We start from the raw sequence: 22938 nt of genomic DNA, 5'->3' as shown, positions 1-22938 counted from the left end.
CCCCCCCTCCTCTCCTGCTCACTTCAACATGGCAAGATCCTTCAATTCAGTTCATGGGCCATTTCCTTTAGGAAGATTTCCTGTTTTGGCTTAGCTGCTGGTCCCTGCTCCCCCAGGGCCCGTCCTGAGCACATCTCCTTCAACAGACCTGCCCAGAGCACACAGGACTGCTGGTTTCCCTGTCTCTCCCCAAATCTAAACACCTTAAAGGGTAGATTGTGTTGCTGTCTTCCCAGCTCCTGAAGCACGGATCTGGCTGAGTGAGTGAGCTCATGGGATTCACTCACATGAGTCCCCACCTGCACGGCCAGTGTTGACCTCTTCCCTGGGCCACATCAGGTACTTCCCAGCACCTTAAGAGACCTCTCCCCCCAGATCTCCACCTGTCTCTCCATCTCAGTGGGGTCCAAATAAAACTCTTGCTATCGTAATGCGCGTTCCTTCACAACTACTCTCATTTCTAGCAGGGGTACCACCAGTTCTTCCAACATTCGAGCAACATCGACATCATCTTTCATGGTTCCTTTTTAACATATCCAGTGTGAACTTCCTTTGACACACCTCTAAACAGAGCTAATATCTAATCAGAGCCTCACATTCCTGGTGACAGCTGGACCAATTCTCCATAGGTAGCACCTATTCTAATTGGTTGGTGCCTGGGTTCTTCTGGGGTTAAGTATCTTCAATATTAGTCCTAGTTTCTATTTCTAATCATCTTTGCTTTACCTTATGCCCAGATTATAACAAATCCTACCTGATACCTCTGTGTCTAGTTCCCACCCTCTTCTATTCGTCGTTACACCCTTAGCCAAATCTTTTGAAAACATTGCTCTTACCGTAGTTTCCCTGCTCAGTGGCCTATGTTTCCTGTGGTCTGACACACAAACCTCCACTCCCACTGCCCGACCAGACCAAGCCAGCTGTCTTTTCGACATCCTTCTAACCACAAACCCCATGTTCCAGTTGGGCAGAGAACATCAATATATAGGACAGAATCCATAAAAATATTTGTTGTCTCGAAGTTATAGCAGGAACACCTTCTCATTTTAAAGAAAACACGTGTACAAAGTGAAAAATGAAAGATGTGTCTTTCTACCCTGTCCTCACCTCCAATCCCATTCTCTAGAGGCAATCGCTGACTGGGCTCCAATCTTCCTACATCTTTTAAGCTTTCTCCAGTAAGTTTTTGCCCAGAAGCTTCCTGCACTGAACCATGTAATGGAGGGTCGAGTACCATAGACCATTCAGTGCTAAGCTGATTCCAGGTGTGTCCAATTTCCTCTTCAATTAACCTTACAACTTCTCAAAGCTAGATGAAAACTACATCACCTCTTCTACCTCTTGTGGGCCCCCAGAACTGAGTGTAGCACTGGGCCTCTGATAGGTACTTATTAAATACTTTGTAAAGAATAACTGATTCTAGCTTCTTTCCTGGATAGAAATATGCAAAATCTCTCTCCAATTAAACCTGCCACCTTTTCCTAATTTGGTTCCCCCCATTCCAGTTCATATCCCTATAACTGGGGGGCTGCTGGTCACCCCCAGATCCATGTCAGCTGGTATGTGTGGAGCCCAAGCTCCCCTCCTTGGTGCAGAAGCACACAGAAGCAGGCATGCAGAGAATGAGGGAAAGAGGAAAGGGAGCGGGGGAGGGGAATGGGGCACACAAGTATATCTCAGCTGGGGACAGAAGATCCTGGGGAAAGGCCCAATTTCAACTCTGGAGGGAATGTAAAGGTTTGGATTATTTCATCATTTGAAATACCCTATGGTGTAAATTGGTAGGCTTCAAGATAGTATTAACTCCTATCCGATGCCCCAGACCCAGGATGCTTTCTGCCCCCAAAGCATTTATAGAACACTCTGGGCCCTGTGAGGACCCCTAGCCACCTCTCCTTCCCCTTCACCAAGCAGCCACTCCCACTAGGGCTTTCCGCTGGTCCCTGTGGGTCCCTGTTCTCTCCTCTTGCTGTGACCCCATGGGAAAAGCTCCTTCACCAAATGGGAACGAGCTGTGATATACCACGTCCCTCGCATGTTTCTGGGGAGCCTATGCCTTTAGAAAGTTTAAGACACTTTTCACTTAGTGGCATTTGAGCTGGGTTCTGGAAGTGCTTTGGAGATAAGACAAAAAACTAAAAGGATAGTGGCCTCAGGTTCCACGCCCTGTACCCTGAATCAGCCAGGCTAACTCTGCTTTCATTTGATAAAAAGGGTTTGTGCTCCAAAAAGAAAAAGGAAAAAGATTACCCAAACGACCTAAAAAACCCTGAGAGTCAAGCCGTGGAGAAGAGGCATATGTCTGCAGTCAGGCTCAGGACTGAGCTCTAGGAAACTACAATTTAGATCACTTCCCCTGAGTCTTTACGCTGAAGCTAGGGTCAAAGGAAACACATCTTTCTTCTGCCCTCTCAGGCCAATGGAACCTGCTGTCCTGAGCACAAAGGTTTCTGGTTTTAAAGCAGAAAAGCAAGGATGGGAAGGTTCCTGGGGAAAGGAGGAACAAAGCCAAGAACCCCCCGACAGAGACTGTAGGGAGAGAGGCCAGTCTCGGGCTACAGGGGTGAAGACACCTACCTTGACACCACCGTCCGACTTCTTGTTCAGTAGGCTTTTGGCAGCTGTGAAAACAAAAAGGAAAATCAAGCCTCTTGCATTGTCCCCTCTCCCTAACCTGAAGTCTGGCAGCCGGATCCGCAAGTCTGCTGGGTCTGTCAAGGGGGCCAGGAGGCTCCTGAAGCCCCTGGAAAAGGCCCTTCCTGGTAGCCTCAAAGCAAGAAGGGCATCTCAAGCTGTGTCAGACCCTCAGGGTGGCACCCAGGATCTTTCCTGCCACGGAAGAGGGCTCAGCGGAAACAGGGACACACTGCACGTGGGAGGAGAAACCACATTCAGTACAGGAGCTGCCTGGGATACTGGGAACTCTGCCTTCAACAGCTTCCACCCAGGTCTGGAAGCAGAGTGCCAGGGTGAAAGGTGAGGGCTCCGTCCCTAGCTGCCATGAAGTTCCTCAGAACGGCCAAGCTGGAAGGATGCAAGACATCTCCTGAGAGCTCGTAAGAAACAAGAGTGTCACAGTTCACGAAGGAGACCAGACGTGAGGACAGACAGACACAGACACAGAGACCAGGACCACCTACAGGAGGGTTTTGCCAGGGGGGTTGAAGCCTTGACTGGGCAGGTCCTCACCGGGCTTACAGGGTCCTATCTGCCCCTCTTTCCTCAGTCTACTCTCTGGACCCACTGAGCAGGAAGGACTGGGCAGAATAGCGAGGTATTAAACAGATTCTACCCAGGCACAGGATGAGGCTCAAGGCTGACTCGCTTCTTGTAGGAAGGCTGGTGACACCTGCTGGTCACCGAGGCCACAGGAATGTAGCAGACAGTGGATGGGAGAGTCTGGGAGGCACAGGGGGATGGAATCAGCCCAACTATCTGATCCACTTGGACTTCACCGGCTCTACCAGTTGCTACCTGTATGACCTTGAGTGAGTTACTTAACCTCTCTGAACCTCAGTTTCTTTATCTATAAAATGAGATAAAATAGGGCCTAGGTCACAGGACAGGGGTGGGGACCTAAGGGGACCATGCATGAAGAGCACTAGGCAGAGTGCTTGGCACGTAGCAAGTACTCACTAAGTGAAGCCCATTGTCACCATTCCTGCTGACATTCCTCCCTTCAGGTGGCCATTCCTACCCAAGTCGGGTCCCACCTCTCTCCAGGGAGAACAGGGATCCCTCCCTCACAAGAATTCTGACCTCCCAAAATGGCCTGTGATCCTATCTCCAGTCATGCTGGGGTGATCTGAAGCTTATTTTTTTAATGTGTTTACTGCATTGCCTGACCACCTACTGTGTGAAGCGCTTTACATACCTCAGAGTTCCAAACTCTGGCTGCCCTTTAGAATTGCTTCCGGGGAGCTTAACAAAAATCATTATGTCTATGCCCTAGAGATTCTGATTTTGTTTGTCTGGGGTGAGGGTGTCGGCATCAGGATGTCTGACAAACTGTCCTTTACAGGCAGGGTTGAGAGCCTTCGACATACATGATCTTAATCATCACCATATTATTCATTACGCCACCGGAGAAAGGAGGAAACTGAGGCTGAGAGGGCTGACTAGACTCGCTCCGGGTGTGGCAGGGCTAGGATCCAAACCCAGGGATGGCTCTCCCCACAGCTTCTGTACTCCACAGCCTTTTAGACCCGGAGGCCTGCAAATGCCAGACTTCACAATTTTGAGGGCCACGGCTTCCTCTGTGGGGTCTCCCAGCAGTGCTGACGAAGCCTAGTCCTAGCACTGGGCAGCTCCAGCCACGCCGGGGACTGTCTCTGGGGGCTGCCACTGGCCGCAGCCCTCAGGCAGGCCAGGCTCTCGGCCATCTGGAGGAAAGCCTCCGGCTGCCCAGCTCCACGTCCCCAGGCTATTGCCTCCTGGGTGTTGGCAAGCGCCCAGCATGCACGGCTGGTTAGGGGGCTCTGTGACACCAATGCGCTCGCAGATGCCAAGTTAGGTGGTCGGTCCGGCATGCCCATCTCAGCCCGCAAGCATGGGACTCGCCTCCCTGGTGAGTGGGCCTGGCATGCTGGCCCTCCTGGTGGGGTGGCAGGGAGCCGAGGCAGGCGGTCGGGGGACTCATGCCACGTACCTTGCCCGGCCAGGCCGGCGGCGCTCGCGGCAGGCGAGGCGGGGGCGGAGCTCTGCCTGCCAACTGAGGGGATACAATCTCTCAGTGCACAGAGCTGCCGCAAAGCCACAGGGGCCCGTCAGCAGCGAGCATGCCCCAGCACGAGGCGCGGGAACCGCTGGCCGCCCACGCGCAGCAGGGCCCAGGCGGCGTGGCCAAGCCAGCCGAGCTGGGGGAGCGACAGGCGCCAGGGGCAGGCTGAGGAGCAGGTGCAGCCAGCCCTGCAGCAGTCTGGGGACCTGAGAGGACTGGGTTCGGTCAGGGTGTGGGGATCACCACAGCTCTAGCACCTGTCCCATGAGCACCTCAGGTGAGGGTCTCCAGGGAAAAGCCTGAATTGGTGAGAGGTGGTGTCCTTTCTGAGGCAGCCGAGCCCTAGCTTGAGGCTGTGAGGAAACGGAGCCTCACCTTCAGACCTTCCCTCCCTAGGGGACCTAAACGAGGACATTATCGGAGAGTCCTTTCCTCTGGCTATATTCCAAACAGGAGGGACACTGGCATCTGGGGCCCAGGGAGGGTGCATGGCCCTTGTGCAGCTAAGTTCACTGATGGGCCCCAGCTCCCTATCCCTCTCTTAATCCTCTAGTTCCTCAGAGACACGGGTTGCTTTCCTTCTTCAAGGCAGGTAGCCAGGACGGACAGTTTTTGTCAGCCTGTACTTCAGTATTCTGAGGGTGAAGATGCCCAAGAAATGAGCTCCCAGAAAGAAAACAAAGGCTGCTGAAGCAATACGTTCTAGAAGCCCTGATTCCACTATTAGCCAATCTGCTACAGTCCACATTGCACCCCTTATTTGGGGTAAAGTCAAGAAACAGTCCAGTTCATGCCTTAAAAAAAACCCACACAGGTGTTCTCCCTTCTTGATTAGACCTGATGACACCTCTTTCTGCAGAAGCTTCTAGAGACAGGCTCTGTCCCCACCTGTTCCAGAGTCAGGGCAGCAGAAGTCATCCTAGAATGCTTGCAGCATTTTTTTGGCCTCCTCGGACCCAGGGAAAAGTGAGCTCAAACGCTGACTGGGCAACAAGGACCAGAGGAGGCTCTTTAGGAATGAGTGAAAGTGCTTTATCCTAACAGAGATCCCAGTCTCCTGAAACCAGGATACCAATTTCCTGAAATGGAATGGGGGTGGGGGAGGTTGATGTGGAGGCCATGGGACAGGGCACATGCTATCGATTTCTTAGTCTAAAAGAGTAGTAGCAGCCTGTTGTCACTCAGAGAGATAACAGATCACCATTCTAGTTTGGCACAGAAATGCCCCCCAGAAAGGCTCTCACACTTCTGAGAAAGTAGAAGCTTCCAATAATTCTGAGGATAAGAAGCCAGATGTGGAACTACAGCTCCATCTCTGTTGGAGACAGCCAAGCTGTGCCCTCCTGCTCTCATTTGTGAGAGCTGAATCCACAATCTTCCCCTCATGGATACCCACAAAGAATGAGCCCCAAACCATGGGATGGGCCTGAGGTGGGACACTTCCCTGGCTCACTCTCCTGTCCTGCCCCTCCAAGGCCCCGTGTCTCTTGCTTGGGTTAGAGCTCATGAAACCCTAGGACTTCTCACCTGCGGCATCCTCAGACCCAGGGCCCTTAGGATACCCTGAACCAGCAGACAAGCTCCTCAAGCTCAAGGGAGAAACCTTAGCCCAGAGTAGCTGCCATACAATCCTGTCTCCATGTCAGTGCAGAAGGAAAGCAAGGGAAGGAATCTCGCCATGAGAATGAGAGAAGGGAGTCTTCAACCAAAACAGTGGGGCTGGGGGGTTGCAGGGCTGGGGGAGGCCAGGCAGGGGGTGGTGGGCAAGGTGGGAAGAGACCTTCTGTCTTCGGTTAAGTTCTGACGTTAACCTTTTCCTCACAGAAAGCCACTGTGCTTCCCCAGAGGGCAAACAAGATGGGGGTAGGGGTGAGGGGTGGGGTGGAGTGTCTTGCATCTTAAAAAGAAATGCCAAGTGATTTACAAATTACTGGTCCCAACTATCCCAATTTCTCCGTCAAATTTAAGCAAGTTGCTTTCCCTCCATCCTGCTGCTCTTTCTTCACTTTTATAGTGAGTATCGCAAAGCATATTGTAAATATGTTTAAACATCTGGAAAAATTTCTATTAGTCATCTCTACTTAGACACAATGAAGTAGAAATGGTCCCAGTAGACAAATGAACAGTGGTGGTTGAGAAGATTCACTACACCTCATGCTTTCTTTTCCCCAGCCCATTGTCCAATATCCTACTGACTGGCTAAAATCCTAAAGCGCTGAGAGTCTTTAGAGAATTAAATAAGAATCCCCAGGGACAAGGTAAATGGGAGTCTGGGCAGGTTACTCCTTGGGAGGGTCTAGAAAATAGAATTCATAAATGTGAACCCAAGAGATGTCCCCCAGAATCTCATGTTATAGGACCCAGCAGCAGCAGCCCCCTCAAAACAGGGTCTTCTTCATCTTGGTCAAGGTTTTAGCCTGAGACACCCAGCACTGGGATGGCAATACCCCATTCTGACCCACTCACCTCAGTAGAATTAAAGTGCACGGCTGGGGAAACATACCTGAAAAGTTTCTGGAGACAAGCATGGTCGTGAGGATGGCACCCTGGGGGAAAGAAGAGGGACCTGTGAATTCAAATGGACTCCAGGAAAGCATAGCCTGGTGTTAGGCAGAGGGCAGCCGCTGGCCAGAGCTTCAAGACCTCAGGTGTTTGGGGCCCCCCAATATGTATAACCTGCATAGCTCAGCTCCAGCCACAAAGGGGGCTTCCTCTTGTGATGGGGCAGGGGGTGGACTGTCGAAAGCTGTGATTTCAGGATGCTGGCAGCCTGGAAAGGCAAGACTCACCTTCAGTTTTCTCCGAGCATTGAACTTGCGCAAGCACTCCACAGTCTCTTGACGATGCATCATGGATGCCACCGTGGATCGTTGCTGGAAGCCAAACACACAGGCCTGTGAGCCCTCCAGCCAGGGCTTCTGCCCCTCACCCTGGTCCCAGCACTGACGGCTGTGTGCTCAGCTGCCCCAGAGTGGATCCGAAGGTAAAATGAAGTCATGGATGTGAAAATGCTTTTAGACAAAAAGCACTACCCCAAACTCAAGGTTATGTAAGGACAATAATCTGAACACAAATACCACTGATAATTGATGCTAGATGAGGAGGGTGCGTGAGACAGCACTCTCCCCTTCCTTGGGAAATGGAAGCTGGGGAACGTAAGAGAGTATCCTGTGTGTTGTGATCCCCATGCCATCACTCCATCAGCAACTGTTTACTGAGCACCTACTGCATTCCTGAGCAGTGAGAGAACAGGCAGGGTTCCTGCTCTCTACAGAGAAGGTTCATTCCTTCCAAGAGCCCCGCTCAACACACCCCCACAAGGACCTGGATAAAGCTGTGATCTGAGAAGCTAAGGGTCTTCACCTTGAAGCATTCATTCTTTTCATCATTTTGGATCATAATTTTTCTTCAAAGTATCACTGTTAACTTCCTTCTTCCTTAAAGAGTGCACTGGAAATGATTTATAATGATTTCCTTGATGACTGTCAATTATTACATAATATCGTAACATAGTGACGTCCTCAGGGGCTACTGAGTTTATATAACTGTGGAGATATATATATATATATATATATAAAACTGTGGCAGAGGGTGGGGCCTATGAAAATGACTCCCAGGACATAGTATATCCCTAGTTTTTGAGTACCTGTTTTAAGTTGCTCACCCCCTCCCTTTGCCGTTGCTGTTCTCGCTGGCCTGCTAGAAAAATAAATCCTACAACATGCAGCCTGGTGCCCATAACCCCATGGGGCTGCCCCACAATTCTGTCCCTCACCCCTGGCCCACTCCTTTTCCTGGTTCCCAAAGCAAGTCTCCCAACCTCCTGTACCTTTTCTGAGTCTTATAATTTTGCCTCTTCCTCCAAAGCGTAAATTTCTTCACAAAGAAAAACCAGAGATCCTCATACAAGAACGCCTTTGACTTCAGACCCCATCCACAAAGTGATTTTCATTTGCTTTTAACCTCTTTTTACTATTCCAACCTTTGCTTCCTCGATGAGCCAATATTTTAAACCCCTTATTCTAGACTATTCTTTTCTGCAGTCTATACATTATATTCAAGCCTCTCCTTAAACAAAAATGTGAAAACTCCCCTGGCTCATCATCTTCTCTATGTAGTACCATTTCTTCCTCTCTTTATCCTATGCCCTCTTCACCTCACTGAAGAAAGATTTCGGTCTCTCACTCCACTGTCTCTGTCAGTGAAATGATGAAACTGGCTTTTAATTGGTCAGAGTCCATAGATTCTTTCCCATCTTTATCAGGGACACTCTGTGGCATCTGATTTCAGATGCATCCTTACTGAGACCTCCTGTTTCTTAGGGTCTCCTGCTCCTGACCCTCCTTCTGTCACAGAAGTTCTCATTCCCAGCCTCCTTTGCTGGCGCCTCTAACTCTGCTTGTCTTTACGTGCTGGGGTTCCGGAGCCATACCTTCTCTTACTGAAGCAAATACAAGCCACAGTGGGAATTCGATCAGCATAAAAACAATCCCATGTATTTCAACACCACCGACACAGAAACGACCACAAACTACATTTCCAATTTTAATTCTTTTCCAATCTCTGCAACCACATTTCTAACTACTCATCTGATGTCTCCAGCTAAAGGTCCTCAGACACCACACTTGATCAAACTAAGATTCTCATACTTTCTCAAAAATGGGCTCTTCTTCTGGGTTTCCTCTGAGTCAGTGAATGGCACAACCTGTGCTGATTACCAACTCAAAATCTGGCAGTCCCCGTAGGTCCCTCGCTCTCCTTCACTCTCCTTCACTCCCTAAATCCAACTGCTCACTAAATCCTTTTGAGTCTATCTACCAAAAGCTCTCAAATTTGTCTGCTCGCCACGCCATCCAGGCTCCTATCACTACCCTTAGCTGAGACCTCATCCGGTCTTGCTCAGGCAATTACAACAGCTTCCTGAACTCTGCCCCAGCCTCCTTTCCTCTTCAGTTCCATTCTGTACACAACTTCCAAAGTGACCTTTCTTAACTGTGTATTTCACTCCGTCTTTATTTGGTTTTTAATTAATTTTTTAAAAAGATTTTATTTTGGGGGCGCCTGAGTGGCTCAGCCAGTTAAGCGTCTGCCTTTGGCTCAAGTCATGATCTCTGAGGTCCTAGGATGGAGGCCCGCATTGGGCTAGGGCGCTCAGTGGGGAGCCTGCTTCTCTCGCTCCTCCTTCCCCTCTCCCTGCTCGTGTGCTCTCTCTGTCAAATAAGTTAATAAAATCTTTAAAAAAAAAAAGTTTTTATTTTTTTCTAAGCCATCTCTACACCCAACATGGGGCTCGAACTTACAACCCCGAGATCAAGAGCTGCATGCTCCACCGCCCGAGCCAGCCAGGCGCCCCTTTGTTCCCTCTTTAAACCCCTTAAATGGTTCTCTATGCTTCCCAAATAAAATCCAAACTCATTAGGCAGAAACTTGTATGTCATGGAATCTTTTTGGCTTCGTTCTCTTGCATTTTTGTAGGCGTATCTTAATCTACAACTAAACTACTTAACATTCCTTCAACTTGCCACAATTTCCCATGGCCTTTCACCCTGGTTCATGCTAACCTCTGCCTGCAGGTTATCATCCTGAGGAACTCCCAGCCAGTTGCCAAGAACCAGGATAGGGGTCACCTCCTCCATGCAGCCTTCAGTAATCTCACTGCTCACCAGAGAGCAAGAGTTCCTGTGCACTCATCAGATTCTTTTACGTACTTGTCACATTGCAGAATGGTTGCCTGTTTGAGTGCCTAGCTCCCCAGATAGTTTTTGAGATTTTTGGGGGAAGGTGCCTCACTCATCTTTGTATCTCCAGGACCCACACAGTGACTGGCACCGAAGAGGCATTCAGTAAACATGGGAAAGGACAAATACATAAATGCCTCGTGGTTGTCAGGAGGTTCTTCTTAGTTTGAGAACAGACATTTCACTTTATAGAATTTTACAGGGGTATTTAAGAAAACAGCATGTCTATCCACATTGACAGCCTGGGAAGGGGGTGGGGGGTGGGGGGTGTTCTCCTATGGTGAGTTTCGTTTTTTTTTTTTTCAGTCATGAACTTCAAGATGCTCTTTTTAACTGCCCAGAGGCCCTTCTGGTTTATTTGTTGGATCTTGGTCACATTTCCATTACAGTTGTGTGAACATGCACCCTAAGCTTGGCGATTCACTTTGGGTTCTGCCAGCTACTTTCCATCATCAACTACCTAGAGTCTCCAGGGTCAAGCTAAGCCCTCATTCAAGATCAGAACTAAGTCACACCTGACAAGTAAGTGGGGGAGAGACAGGCTGAAGCCATTGAGGCCACCTGCTTCCTTGGAATCCCTCCTGGGCCCCACCCAGCCCCCCTCCCTCTCTGCTGGGTCTTTGCTCAGGGCCCAGAACAATCATTCTCTGCTCATAAACAGGAGCGTGAAGAGAGTACTGAGAGCACACTGAGGGCTGACATCCCGAGCTCCTCTACTCCAGGTGAAGATACTTACACAGACCCATGGATGCTTGAGAGCCTGGTCAGCTGTGATGCGCTTTGCAGGGTTTATGGTCAGCATCTGGTTGATCAAGTTCTTGGCTTCAGGAGTCACTGTGTCCCACTCTGGTGATGGGAACTAAGCAGGAAGAGGGAAAGGAGGCATATGAAATCTGTGAGCCTCACACCCTGAAATGGAGGCTCTGTCTTTGTCCCAACTCCTATAAGCGGGACACTCTGTGCTATCTAAACCTGCCCTGGGTCATCCCAGCACCTGTGTCAACGTAAAGACTAGGAGAGGAAGACAGAATCAGGGTTAGAATGCCAGAATATCCGGTCAGAGCAGGAAGGGGACTCCAACACGTTCTGGTTCAACCCCATCTTCCTACTAGAAAGAAACGGTGGCTCAACAACATGCCCAAGGCCCCACTGCAGTGGAGGGAGCCACAACACTTCCTGCCCTATTTTCATGCGCACACCACACTTCTCAGGCCATTCTCCGCAAATAATGGATCAAAGAGGTTCGGTGGGCTCCTCGATTTTATAGCTACCAAGAAAGGCTGTGCAAAAGAGTTGTTCCTGGGATAGGGTGTGGCGAGAATTGAGACCTGTATGCCCATCCTTGGGTCCTCAAAGTCCCCTGACACTCCCTGTATCCCATGACACACTAAACATGCCCCCTCCGGTGGATACAGCCCAAGAGTCAAGAACAAACCAGTCCTTACATCATAGGCCCCAGCCTTGATTTGCTGATACAACTTGTGCTGATCCTCATCCCAGAAGGGAGGGTATCCCACCAGGAGGATATACAGGATGACCCCTACAAGACAGAACACAGATCATCGGGGTCAGTCACCGACTTCACTGAGGAACCAAGAAAAGCCACACAGGGCTCAGCCACCCAGAAAGTCCAGGTTCTAGCAGAGGCAGAAGTGGCTGCCAGATGGTAGTGTGCACCACTGGCCCTTCTGCTATGCTTCACTCCCCATGTCAGCAAGCCACATCGGGGATTTCTTTCGGCATAACCCATCCTCCAAGGTGTGGGTAAATCCCTCTTTAGGAAGGATACAGTATAATCCAGGAAAGACCTGGGGAGGAGCGTGTGATGAGAACAGCCCTCCCAGGGGCACTAGAGCAAACACCGTGATTTCACATACACCAGACACTTGTGGGGCCCACAAGGAATAGCGATGCCTATTTCTCACCATCGCTGGAAGTTGAGGGCCCTTAACACCAAAAAGCTGAGAGTGTGGAATGGGCTTACCGCAGGCCCAGATATCCACAGGTTTTCCATAGGGATCTTTCCTCAAGACCTCAGGGGACAAGTAACCTGGGGTACCAGCAAAACCTGTAGCAGAAGAGAGGGCGGAGGCACACTGAACCCACTTTCTCTCTCGTTGAAACCACATCAGCAATTTCCCCCAAGTCCCTCCTCATTCCTGCTGTTTTTGCTATATAAGCTCTCAGTGCATGGGCAGCGAGAGATGACAGGCTGGGTTTCTTGTAGTGCCCAGAATAAAATCAGAGGGCAAGTCCGTGTGCCTACCAGGAACTCCCATTTCTCCCCAGAGGCCCCAAGAATGCGGTGCTGACAACAGCTAGACTCGCTGCACTGAGTCACCTAGGGCCAGGGGACACTCTGTACCCTCCCCCCTTCTCCAGTCTCTGAGGAGACCCGGACCATGAAGGGTCTGGCTTCTGGTTCTGAAAGAGGAAAGCAGATCAGGAAGAGGAGGAAGGGCGGGGGCCGCATTCCAGGAAGACAGGGTCACTCTTACCAAACCAAGCCTGCTGCTCTCCCTGTACTTCGATGGCTAGGCCAAAATCAGCCAGCTTGACGGCGGCACCCTTGCATTTACTCGCTAGCAGCAGGTTCTCAGGCTGTGTAAGGAAGAGAAGACCTGGTGAGGCACCCACCCACCCTCTGGCCCTGAGGAAGCCTAGTTTGGGTCCCCGCAGTCCCACCACCTGGCACCAGGTGGCGCCGACACCTCACAAGCAGGAGGCAAAGGGGGAGCCTGGGTAGTACCTTCAGGTCCCGGTGGACAATGTCATGCTGGTGGATGTGGTTAACACTCTCCAGAATCTGATGTATACAGTGGCTGCAAAGCACAAGGAGAAGGAATGTCAGCACAGGGTTAAGCCACTCATCCACGACCACACACTATGGATGAAAGCACGGAACTCTGGGTTAGAGAGACACAGGGAATCACCGAACGAGAGCTAAACCCTTGGGACTCTGGACATCATCTAATTCAACCTGTTTTACAGAAGAAGAAACTGAGGGCCTTGCATGTTAAGTGGTTTGTCCAGGGTCTCCCCACTAGATAATGGCTGAGGACAGACTAGAACAGAGTTCACCATGCCTCCTTAGACCGTAAAGGCCCAATACCACCAGTCCATTTCCAAGAGACTGGCGACACTTCTGAGAAATAGAGACCATCCAGCCCCTTCCTTCTTTTTCTCCTCCTATAGTAACTCTGTTCTTGGAGAAGAGGTTTGTGGTGGCATCTTAGGAAGGATAGTACAACCGTACCTCAGTTTTTTTGCTGAGGGTCTACTCATTCATTTATTTAAACATTTACTGACTACCCCTGTGCTTGGTACCACACAGACTATAAAGATGAATTAGACCCAGTGCCTGCCCTGAAGTTTATCATCTCGTAGGGGAGATAAAACCCAGGACACAGACCCCTTTAAGAAACGATGTCCTTAAGAAGATTCCAAACAGGGCAACCGAGGAGCATTTCTGGTAATGATTTTGCATAGAAAAAGACAAACTAACCCAGAGTCACCTTCAGCTACTATTCCTTTTCTTTTTTTTTTTTTTTAAACAGGCTCCACGCCCAACGTGGGGCTTGAACTGAATGTGGGGCTTGAACTCACGACCTTGAGAGCAGGAGTCGCATGCTCCACCAACTGAGTTAGCCAGATGCCCCCACTGCTATCTCTTGAATCAGGCTGCCCACCTTCCAAAACATCCTGCCACACTTGCGGTCAAACTCGCGGCAGGGAGTGTTGGCAATCTAGAGCCATGGTGACAACGGGAGGATGATTTTTACCCTCGGAGGACATCTGATCATGCCTGGAGACATTGCTGGTTGTCACAATTAAGGCGGAGATGCTGCTGGCATCTAGTGGGTTGAGGCCAGGGATACTTCTTAAACTCCACAAAGCACAGGAGGGGCCCTCACGACGAAAACTTATCTGGCCCCAGTGTCAGTAGTGTTGAGGCTGAGGATCACTGGCCTAGACAATGAGGCCCCAGTCGGCAGGAACTAGCGGGGATGTGGAGCAGGCTTGCAGAAGGCTGCTGGGCTGGTGACCTGGACTTCTCACTGCTCCTCTAAAGTCTGATTCTGGGGCTTCCACAAGACCCAAGGGGTCTTACCAGGCTCCTAGAGGCTGAGTCTCAGGCCTCCCTTCAGGACACAGCCCATGAGTAGGCCAAAGAGACTTTAAGACCGAGCTGAAGAGGCGAGTCTCCTCAGAAATGTATAATTAGAACAGAGCCAGGCTAGCAGGGAGAGCCTTCTGGCCAAAAATGGCAAAAGTGCGAAGTGTCCCAGCAGAGCCAGGCCAAGCCCACTGGTACAGTCACACACCACCCCTCCCCTCCCCCTAGCCAGCTCTCCCTCCTCCCCGCCAGGCTCCCAGAGCTATCACCGCCTCCTCCTGCCCCAGAGTCTGGTCCTCCCCTGCTGGCACTGGAATTCATCTCCCCACTTGAGAATTTTTCCTGAGGCTGAAGCATCTGAAGTTGATCAGCAAACACTGGCCTCTCAGGGTTGAGAAATTTGTGAGGAAGCTGCACTCCCCCACTCTCCAGAGGCAGCCAGAGCTGCCACATATGCCAGATAAGCTGCAGGCAGGATGATCAAAACCAGGTTGTATGGACATCACCCTCAGAGAAAACTCAGGGCCGGGGGAGGAGCCGAGGCAGGAAAGACAGGCCACACAAACACCCGAGAGCTGTGGTGTGGGCAGAATTCTGCCAGGGCTTCCACGGGGGGCTGAAGGCTGAGGGAAGTGGCCAAGGATCAGTCCTCCAGCCTGAGGGGCCCCAAATCAGGGCTGGTCATGGTGGTCAAGAGACTCAGTGATCTAGGCTGGAATCTCTTTGAGAAGGTTCCTGGTTGATTCACCCAGATGTTTACACTCCTTCAGAACACAAACCACATTTCCTCCATCTCTGGATCATCCCCAGGGTGCGTGCACACAGTAAAATTTGTCAAAGGAAAGAAGCACGGGTAGGGAGGGCCCTTGGGCAGGCTTGCAAGTACACAGGAGTGCAAAGAAAAGGTACTTCCGGGGTGAAAGGGTAAAGGAGACTTGCAAGTGCTTCGCAAAAAAAAAAAAAAAAAGACGGATCTAACTTCTAACATCACCCATAAAATGCAGCCCAGGTCCAGCTGTATGGAATCTTTGTCCAGGCAGGAGCTCTTCTGATCTATATCCAAAGATTCTTCAAACAGGCATAATATGCCTGCCCCCGTGAAGTAGCCAAGACTCACACTGAGCTCTAGGGCCCTTGTCTCACCTGGCATCAGCTTCACTGTAGTACTCTCTGGCCACGATGTCTTCAAACAGCTCCCCGCCGGTAACACTGCAACCAACAGACAGAGAGGGTCAGAGGAAGCAGGTCAGCTGGCCAACCCCAGCATCCAACAGGCAACAGGTCATACCACGGAACAGCTTTTACAGAGATCCCAATTCCATATGCACTCCATCCGAGAGCCCAGAACATGTTCGATCCTTCAATGACATGGGGCTTCTCCTTGGGGTAACATGGGCCCTCCCTTCCTCCTGCACATTTCTGTGTCTATAACCTACAGATTAGCTCATACTCAGGCAAAGATGAATATACAGGGATCTAAGAGAAAATTATCAACCTACTCAGAAAGTCATAGCTTTATTTGAGACCAGTATGAATACTAAGATACACAGCTGCCCAAGGACAGACCTCCTCCTAAAGTTGAAGAATAATGAGATCAAGGACACAGAGACCCAATCCTGAAAATACCGGAGAGGCATTTCCAGGAGGTGAAGAGCTACTTTTGAGATATTAAACCACAATCAAAGTGGAGGAGAGACCAAGTGGAGTCCAGTCTATGACTAATAAAAGCCACCATTAATTTCCCAGAATTTTTAAGGTCATGCGAAGAGCTGTATTCTATTTCTCCACTAAGGACAACACACCAAGAAACAAGAAAAAAAGCATCTGCACAAGGTGTGCTGCTGAAGAGAAATGTGAGAGCAATGCCATCTGGGGGTTTGGAACCCTGGGGAGACCGTGAGTGAGCAATGAGGTCCCCTCCACAACCTGCCCATTACCAGAGGAAGGTCAAAATCAAATCCTTTCCCTTGGGCAAAGGAGAGGGACCCTCGGCAGAGGCTGCAGACCCAGTTTAAGTCTTTCTCCAAGCCTTCATGGTGAGCTGGCTGGAGGGAAAAGCCCCCACACCCTTAGAAAGTGGCACTTACAGGTCAAACACGAGGTAGTGAAACCCTTCTTCAGAAATACTGTCATGGAGGCGCACTGCAAGAGAGGAGATGGGGACAGAGATTAACAGAGAGAAACCTTGGAAACCTACTCCTCTCCTTCTCAGCAACCCCACCCCTGCCCCAGCCTGCCAGCCTCCCTGGACAGTCTTCTGAAGGAATGGCAGTGAGAAGTGGCAATATGCCCGTCACCCCCCGCCCCCCAAGACGAGGTGACACGGCCACAGAGCAGAGAAACAACCAGACCCCGGGTCCAGTGCTCCGGCTGCCACCTCAGACGGCCTCAGACGTAGGCAAGAGAGAGAAGCTTTGTGGCTAAGAAATAAGACAAGACAGAGAAAAGCAGGGACATCCCCGGAGGGGCTAGTCCCAGAGAAGAAGGTCCTGGGATCTGCTGCGTGACGGTGTAACGCAGGGCAAGAGCAAGGGGCGCCAAGGGAGGCTGACCACAGAGGGATAGAGGCTGACAAGACAGGAAGGCCCGAGAGCCCTTTCATAGGAGTAGATGGGAAACGGGGAATTAAAGGGCGGGGAAGAAGCTGGAAAGGTAGCACCCAGCAGGAAGGCACATGGAGTGAAGCTAATGGATGGTGAGCGTGGGAGGCACATGCAGACTCAGGCAATGACAACAATCACAGTCTCTTCAGTGCTTCTTACTAGGCTCTTTGCAGACACGACTTATTCTACAAGGATTTATTGAGCACCTGCTAGGTGTGGGACTCCATGCTAGATGGTGGGATTTAGGAAGGACACAGTGGCTGTCTCTGAGGAGCTGATTCTTCTGGACAACCACCCTGAGAGGAGGATTCCTCCCATTCTACAGATGAGGACACTGGAGGCTCAGAGACATCGTATCATACCGAAGGCCAAAGATGCAATAGGTCAAGATGTAAACCCAGCTCTTTCTGACTCCAAAGACGGGTCTACACCACTGCTTCCTCTAAGAATGTGGTGTAGCCCACACAGCCAGGCCCCAGAGCAATGGAGCCTGTGAGAGAGACTCCCCACAAGCGCACCTACAGCAGCAGAGACGGGTCCGGGAGGCCAGGGCACCGAGCACACCGGGGCAGCTCACCAGCTGCAGGAAAAGGCTGGCAAGCAGAATCCCTTCCCACTCCCCGCCTCCAGAGCTCCTGGGCAAAAAACCATCCTAATGTCTTCCGAGGTCTCCTCCTCAAGCTTCTGCCCACAAAGCCACCTCAGGCTTAAATGCCAACCCCGAATACCCTTCTCATGCAAACACAAGGCAGCTGTCCCTGTCCCTTCCCTCACCTGAACTCTCCTGATGGGGAACCTCTGTTTGACCTTCACGCCAGCCCTCAGCAGTTTTGGGAGCACCTCACAGAGCACTTCAGGAATGGCCTGACAGCAAACCGACGGATGAAGTTCCCGGATACACAGCAGTCACCGTGTCTCTTCCTTGGTGGACCCAGGCTGCCAACCACCCCACAAGACAGGTTCCATTTCCAGTGTCAGACTGTTTCATCAGGGCTGAGGCGCTTCCCTACAGCCTCTCCCACCACAGAAAGATCATAAAATACAGGCACTTGGCCATCCCTACAGCTCCGTGGTTCTCTTCAGCCGACAAAAATGAAGACTCGGGCCTGCCAGGGCTAGATTGAGGGCCTACCGACTGTTGACACTTCCTACTGCCTGCTTTATTTGATCTGATCTGGTTACTCAACACGGATCTGGTTACCCCAAATTCCACCTCCAACTGTGATTTACCAATGAGATCAAAGGCAGGGGGTACTTCTCAAATCCCTCCTCCTCCAACTGTTCTCTCCCGTACTTGGGCGAGCAAGCTCCTACTTCTCTAGGCCCCCAGATGACAGAAGGAAGGAGTTACAGCCAGACCCACTCTTCCCCCCCCCATCAACCCAGGCATGATCAAGTGAGCTCCTCCAAAGCTGTGCCAGCCCCCCTCCTCATGTGTGCTTCTCAGGTCTAAGGCGGTGCTGCGTACGAGGTCCTGCTGCAGCTGCTGCTCCCTTGCTTCCAAAAGGACTTTCCATTTAATTAAAAATTTGCTATTAAAAAGCATTAAAGTATGTAACACAAATAATCCCCTGGAAATCAGCTGTCCCAGAAGCCAAAGACCAGCTTCATTAGGGCGGTGACTAACAGTAGCAGGACGGTAAGCTAACTGTACAGCAGGTACGATGCTAACAACCACTCCCAGGGGAGTCCTGCCACCTGGCCCTGCCTCTCCCGGCCCCCGGCGCCCCGGGCCTGTCCCCTCGTCCAGCACAGCGGGGCTGAGGGTGTGGCAAAAAGTCCAGGTGTCCAGGCCTATGCCGAGGGGGGGAGGCATGGGCGCTTGCCCTTCTCCAGGAAGGCCACACACAGAGCCCAGGTGCAGGAAGGAGAGCAGGGGAATCAGAAAAGAGCAGCCCCGGAAGATTAATCCTTCCAGGCCACCCAGCCCAGAGAATGACTTTGATGTGTGCCCCAGAGCAAGGTACCACTGAGACAAGAAGGGACAGGTGCAAAAGGCCTCATAGCTGAACAAGATACTATCTTTTTTTTTTTTTTCCATTTGTAAAGAGAATTAAGAGAACGGAGAACAAGAGGAAAAACTTGCCTGTACCGCTCTAAGAGCCTACCCAGCAGAATTTTGATAATAATGACCCAAGTGATCACTAATATTTAGTTGGTTCTATGTGCTAGACATTCTGCCAAGTGCTTCACATACGTTATTTTCTTGAGCTCTCATATTACCTCTGTTACCCCCATCTGACAGGAGAGAAGACCGAGGCCCCGATGGGAACTCATCCAAGGTCATCCTAAGTGGCAGAACTGAGACTTGAAACCAAAACAAACTGACGTCAAGATCCTTGATATTGTGGCATTGCCTGCGAGGGAGTCACTTTCTCTGTCCTCTAGGCAACGGAATTCCAATCTGTCCCCACTAGCTCTGGCCACTCTGATCTGCTCAATAGTGTCCATGAGGCGCCTTTCCGGAAGCAGGCGTGGCTGCACATGCCACGGACACGGCTGTGAGGAAGAGAAACCTAGCCCTGCTGCCACGGAGCTTCCGGGGCACTGGGGAAGACGGGCTTTAAACCAGCACTTACACAAATATGTCACTACGCACTACTGCGGAAAGGGCTACGGAGCAGAAGCAAAGGGTGCTATGGATGTGTGGGAAAAAAACAATCTGACACCCAGTCCTTTCCACAGTAATGAGACGGCCTGAAGGCCAAGGAGGGCCAGACCAAGTCCACAGACAGAAAGACCTGGAAAAGGATTATAAAGCTATAAAGCATCTACTGCATTTCAGTGATAAAACTAGTTATTTTTCTTTAAATAAACTGTGGAGAGAAAAACAGCCCAAACACCTAAGTACCTTAACTTAACATTTCATACCTTCAAGGACTAACAACGCCATAACCCAAATGCTGTGGCTATTTCCGGTTCTTTAGAAACCACCCAACAATATGCCACATTTTAACTAGGAAATCTTGGCTCAAAAAGCTCTGAGAAAGTGTCACTGTTAAAAGTGTCTGCAGCAATAGCACAGTGGAAAGGAGGTCCTGCTTCCGGGGGGCCGACGGGGGACTGAGGCTGCCTCCCAGGAGCAGGTGGGCAGGACTCCCTGAGGCAGAGATTTAGGAGCTGCTTGGTCAGGATTCAAGATTTTCTTCTTTTTCTTTGCCCCTGTTTTTGCTCCACTTACTGTTAGCTGAATGGGCCCTGGGCCTGAGGTAAATGGCAGCCTGGCTGAGCTGGAGCTGAGGATTTAGGGAAGGTCACTGCCGGGAGCCGGAGTCCCTGTTTTCATCGCCTTCATTCTTTCCAAGCCGAGGCCCCCTTTGCCCACTGAACCCTCTCACAACTCCACAAAGAGGCTAAATATTTGCTGGAGGTCACAGCCACAGACCAGCAAATCCCACATGCCAACCTGGATGACAGGATACCGAAGCCACAGACCTTGCTTCCCCACACGGCCCACAGAGCAGCAGTGTGAGCACCCCCTGGAGACCACGCTCCTGAGGACGCTCGGGTCCACACCAGACCTACAGAATCGGACCCTGAGTTTCACACGCACCCTCGGTGATTCCTGAGCACATGAAAGTCTCCGCAGTGCTCCTCTAAACCGTAAGGCTAGACTGTGACTGAACCTGCTGGGGCAACTCAGCACGGAGGAAGACAGAGCCTATGCATGAGAGGAATTCAGAGCAGGGAGCAAGCAGATCACAGGTAGAACAAGCTCCACGCAGACTGCAGACAGGACTACTGCCGGCTCCTCCTCTCCACTCCACACCTCTGCCCACTCTCCCAAACCTGCTTTAGCTTCTGCAGTATGCCTCCTCACCAACAAGCTTTATTTTTTTTTCATCAATAAACTTTTGTTTTTTGAGCAGTTTAGGGTTCACAGCAAAACTGAGCAGGAAGTCCAGAAAGCATCCACAGAGCACCTGCCCCCCCCCCCCCCCCCCCCCCCCCGCACGGCTTCCCCTACCATCACCATCCCCACCAGACCGGCAGACTTGTTACAATCAATGAACCTACACTGACACATTGCCGTCACCCAGACTCCGCAGTTTACGTGAGCACTCGCTCTTCCGGCAGGCTTTTTAACTCCTGGGATAGAATATCTATTAGGGAAGAAAACTGGGGATGGCTGGCTCTTTGCACCAAATATCCTTCTGAGTTCGAGTGCCTCCGAGTCTGACAGCAACCAGAGGGGGACCATGTACTCTCTGTTCTCAGCTTCCTCAAGTCTGTGCCACTCTTGGGCTGGTCCGCTTGTATCCCTGTGGGATGGAGTTAAAGAGGCTGGAGCCAGAAGGGCCACAGCACTGAAGGACGGGGCAGCAAAGAGAGGGGAAGAATAGTGAATTAGGGCACAAAACGGCCTCCTCTCTGCCACAGGCCAGCTCAGGATCCATGGCAACCTCAGCCTCCTGGATCCACCACTCCACCACAGCTCCAGGAGCCTGGTTCCCACCGGAAGCCGGATAGAGCCTGGCCAGCCAGCTCTCCCAGGACACAGTCCTGACTCACCCTTCCCTCTTGCTGCTCTTGACCCCGGAATGAGGCCCCAGACCAACATCCCTCAGGATCCGGGAACAGTTGTGAAATGGAGCACAGTTCTAGGCAGTCAGATGCTAACGAAGTGAGTAGGCCTGGCCTGGCCTGGATCTCGTGGGCCCCCTAACAGGGTAGATGGCTGCGGTAGATGGTCCCCCAGCTGCCGGGTCCCCAGGTGGAGCCGGGGGCCGGTGATAAAAAGGAAAGAGCTACCAAACCAAGTGAGGTCTAAAAGGTCAAATGTATAGATTTAATTTCTAGAAAGGCATAAAAAGAAGGGTACGAGTGTTTTCAGCTAGAATCCCATTTTTGTCCTTCCTGGTCATTTCTTGACTGTCTTCACCTTACCCCAATCCTTCCTAAAGCAGCTTTGGGAGAGCGGCCAGACGTGTGGAGTGGATCTGTGATCAGATCTGTGCTGCACATGATGCAGACGTGGTTCTGTCTCCTGCCTCGCCTTCCCCACCTTTTATGCTCCTCCCTGCATGAGAATGGGACTTCTAGGTTAGAGGTCACATGCTCCAAAGCCTCCGGGGACCAGGTAGGCAGTGCAAATGTGAGGTACTGGGGAGTCGGCAAAGGATGCTGGCCGGCAGACTGCGGGGGCGGCCACTGCCCGGCCCTCGCTGCTTCTGGCTGCACACAGATGCAGGCTCAGCAGAGCCCCGATGTCGGATTCGAAAGACTGCGAAACAGAATTTTTTTCCCCCAAGATGTGAAATCTTGTTTTTAAATACTGGCAAATAACAAAATATTTTTAGACCACCGAGCTGGCCAAACAAAACACGCCCGAATTTGCGACTGCTGCTCTAGGCGTTCCTCTCATTGTCTCTCGGAGCCAAGGTGACATGTTGGTCCCCACCACGCTGTTTGTAGGTGAGCGTCCGACTTCAGAGCTCACCCAGGGAGCTCCAGCAGTTCCGAGCCCGGGACTCAGGCATCGGCTTGGCGGGACACACTGCACCAGCAGAGCTGAGCACTGGCTATGCCAACCTGCTTCGGGGGTAATCCAAGCTGCTGACTGTGATCTGTAAAGCCCTGCATGGTTGGAGTTCTGGTTACCTCAGAGCTGCTCCTCTCCCCTTGGGCTGGAGTACGACCTCAGCTCTCCCACATAAGAGCTCACGATAAGTTTTCCAGCCCGAGGTCTGGGAAACCAGAGGCTGGGTAACTCCGAAGGAAGCATCAAGCTTCAGCAAGTCACCTCCCAGCCCTGGCCGC

The 22938-nt window shown here is 51.2% G+C and overlaps 1 protein-coding gene across 30 annotated transcripts in view; it reads right to left on the bottom strand.

The window, feature by feature from the left end:
- Positions 1-22938, bottom strand: part of CAMK2G (calcium/calmodulin dependent protein kinase II gamma) — a 53892-nt gene that overhangs the window by 17455 nt on the left and 13499 nt on the right. For 13 of the 30 annotated variants that reach the window (XM_026504494.4, XM_044386183.3, XM_044386192.3 and 10 more), the window contains exons 4-13: positions 16663-16717; positions 15719-15784; positions 13208-13280; positions 12957-13059; positions 12443-12526; positions 11904-11998; positions 11195-11317; positions 7510-7593; positions 7224-7266; positions 2578-2621 (exon numbers count right to left, since the gene is read on the bottom strand). In XM_026504494.4, coding sequence (XP_026360279.1) covers positions 2578-2621; positions 7224-7266; positions 7510-7593; positions 11195-11317; positions 11904-11998; positions 12443-12526; positions 12957-13059; positions 13208-13280; positions 15719-15784; positions 16663-16717 — 770 coding nt within the window. Of the gene's footprint in view, positions 1-2577; positions 2622-4648; positions 4712-7223; positions 7267-7509; positions 7594-11194; positions 11318-11903; positions 11999-12442; positions 12527-12956; positions 13060-13207; positions 13281-15718; positions 15785-16662; positions 16718-22938 lie in introns of all 30 variants that reach the window. The other 17 variants (XM_044386190.3, XM_044386180.3, XM_044386187.3 and 14 more) reach the window with 3 other exon arrangements.

The sequence above is a fragment of the Ursus arctos genome, unplaced genomic scaffold (genome assembly GCF_023065955.2).
Source record: "Ursus arctos isolate Adak ecotype North America unplaced genomic scaffold, UrsArc2.0 scaffold_7, whole genome shotgun sequence".
Lineage (NCBI taxonomy): Eukaryota > Metazoa > Chordata > Mammalia > Carnivora > Ursidae > Ursus > Ursus arctos.
The sequence above is the reverse complement of the archived record's forward strand: the minus strand, read 5'-3'. Positions and strand labels throughout refer to the sequence as shown.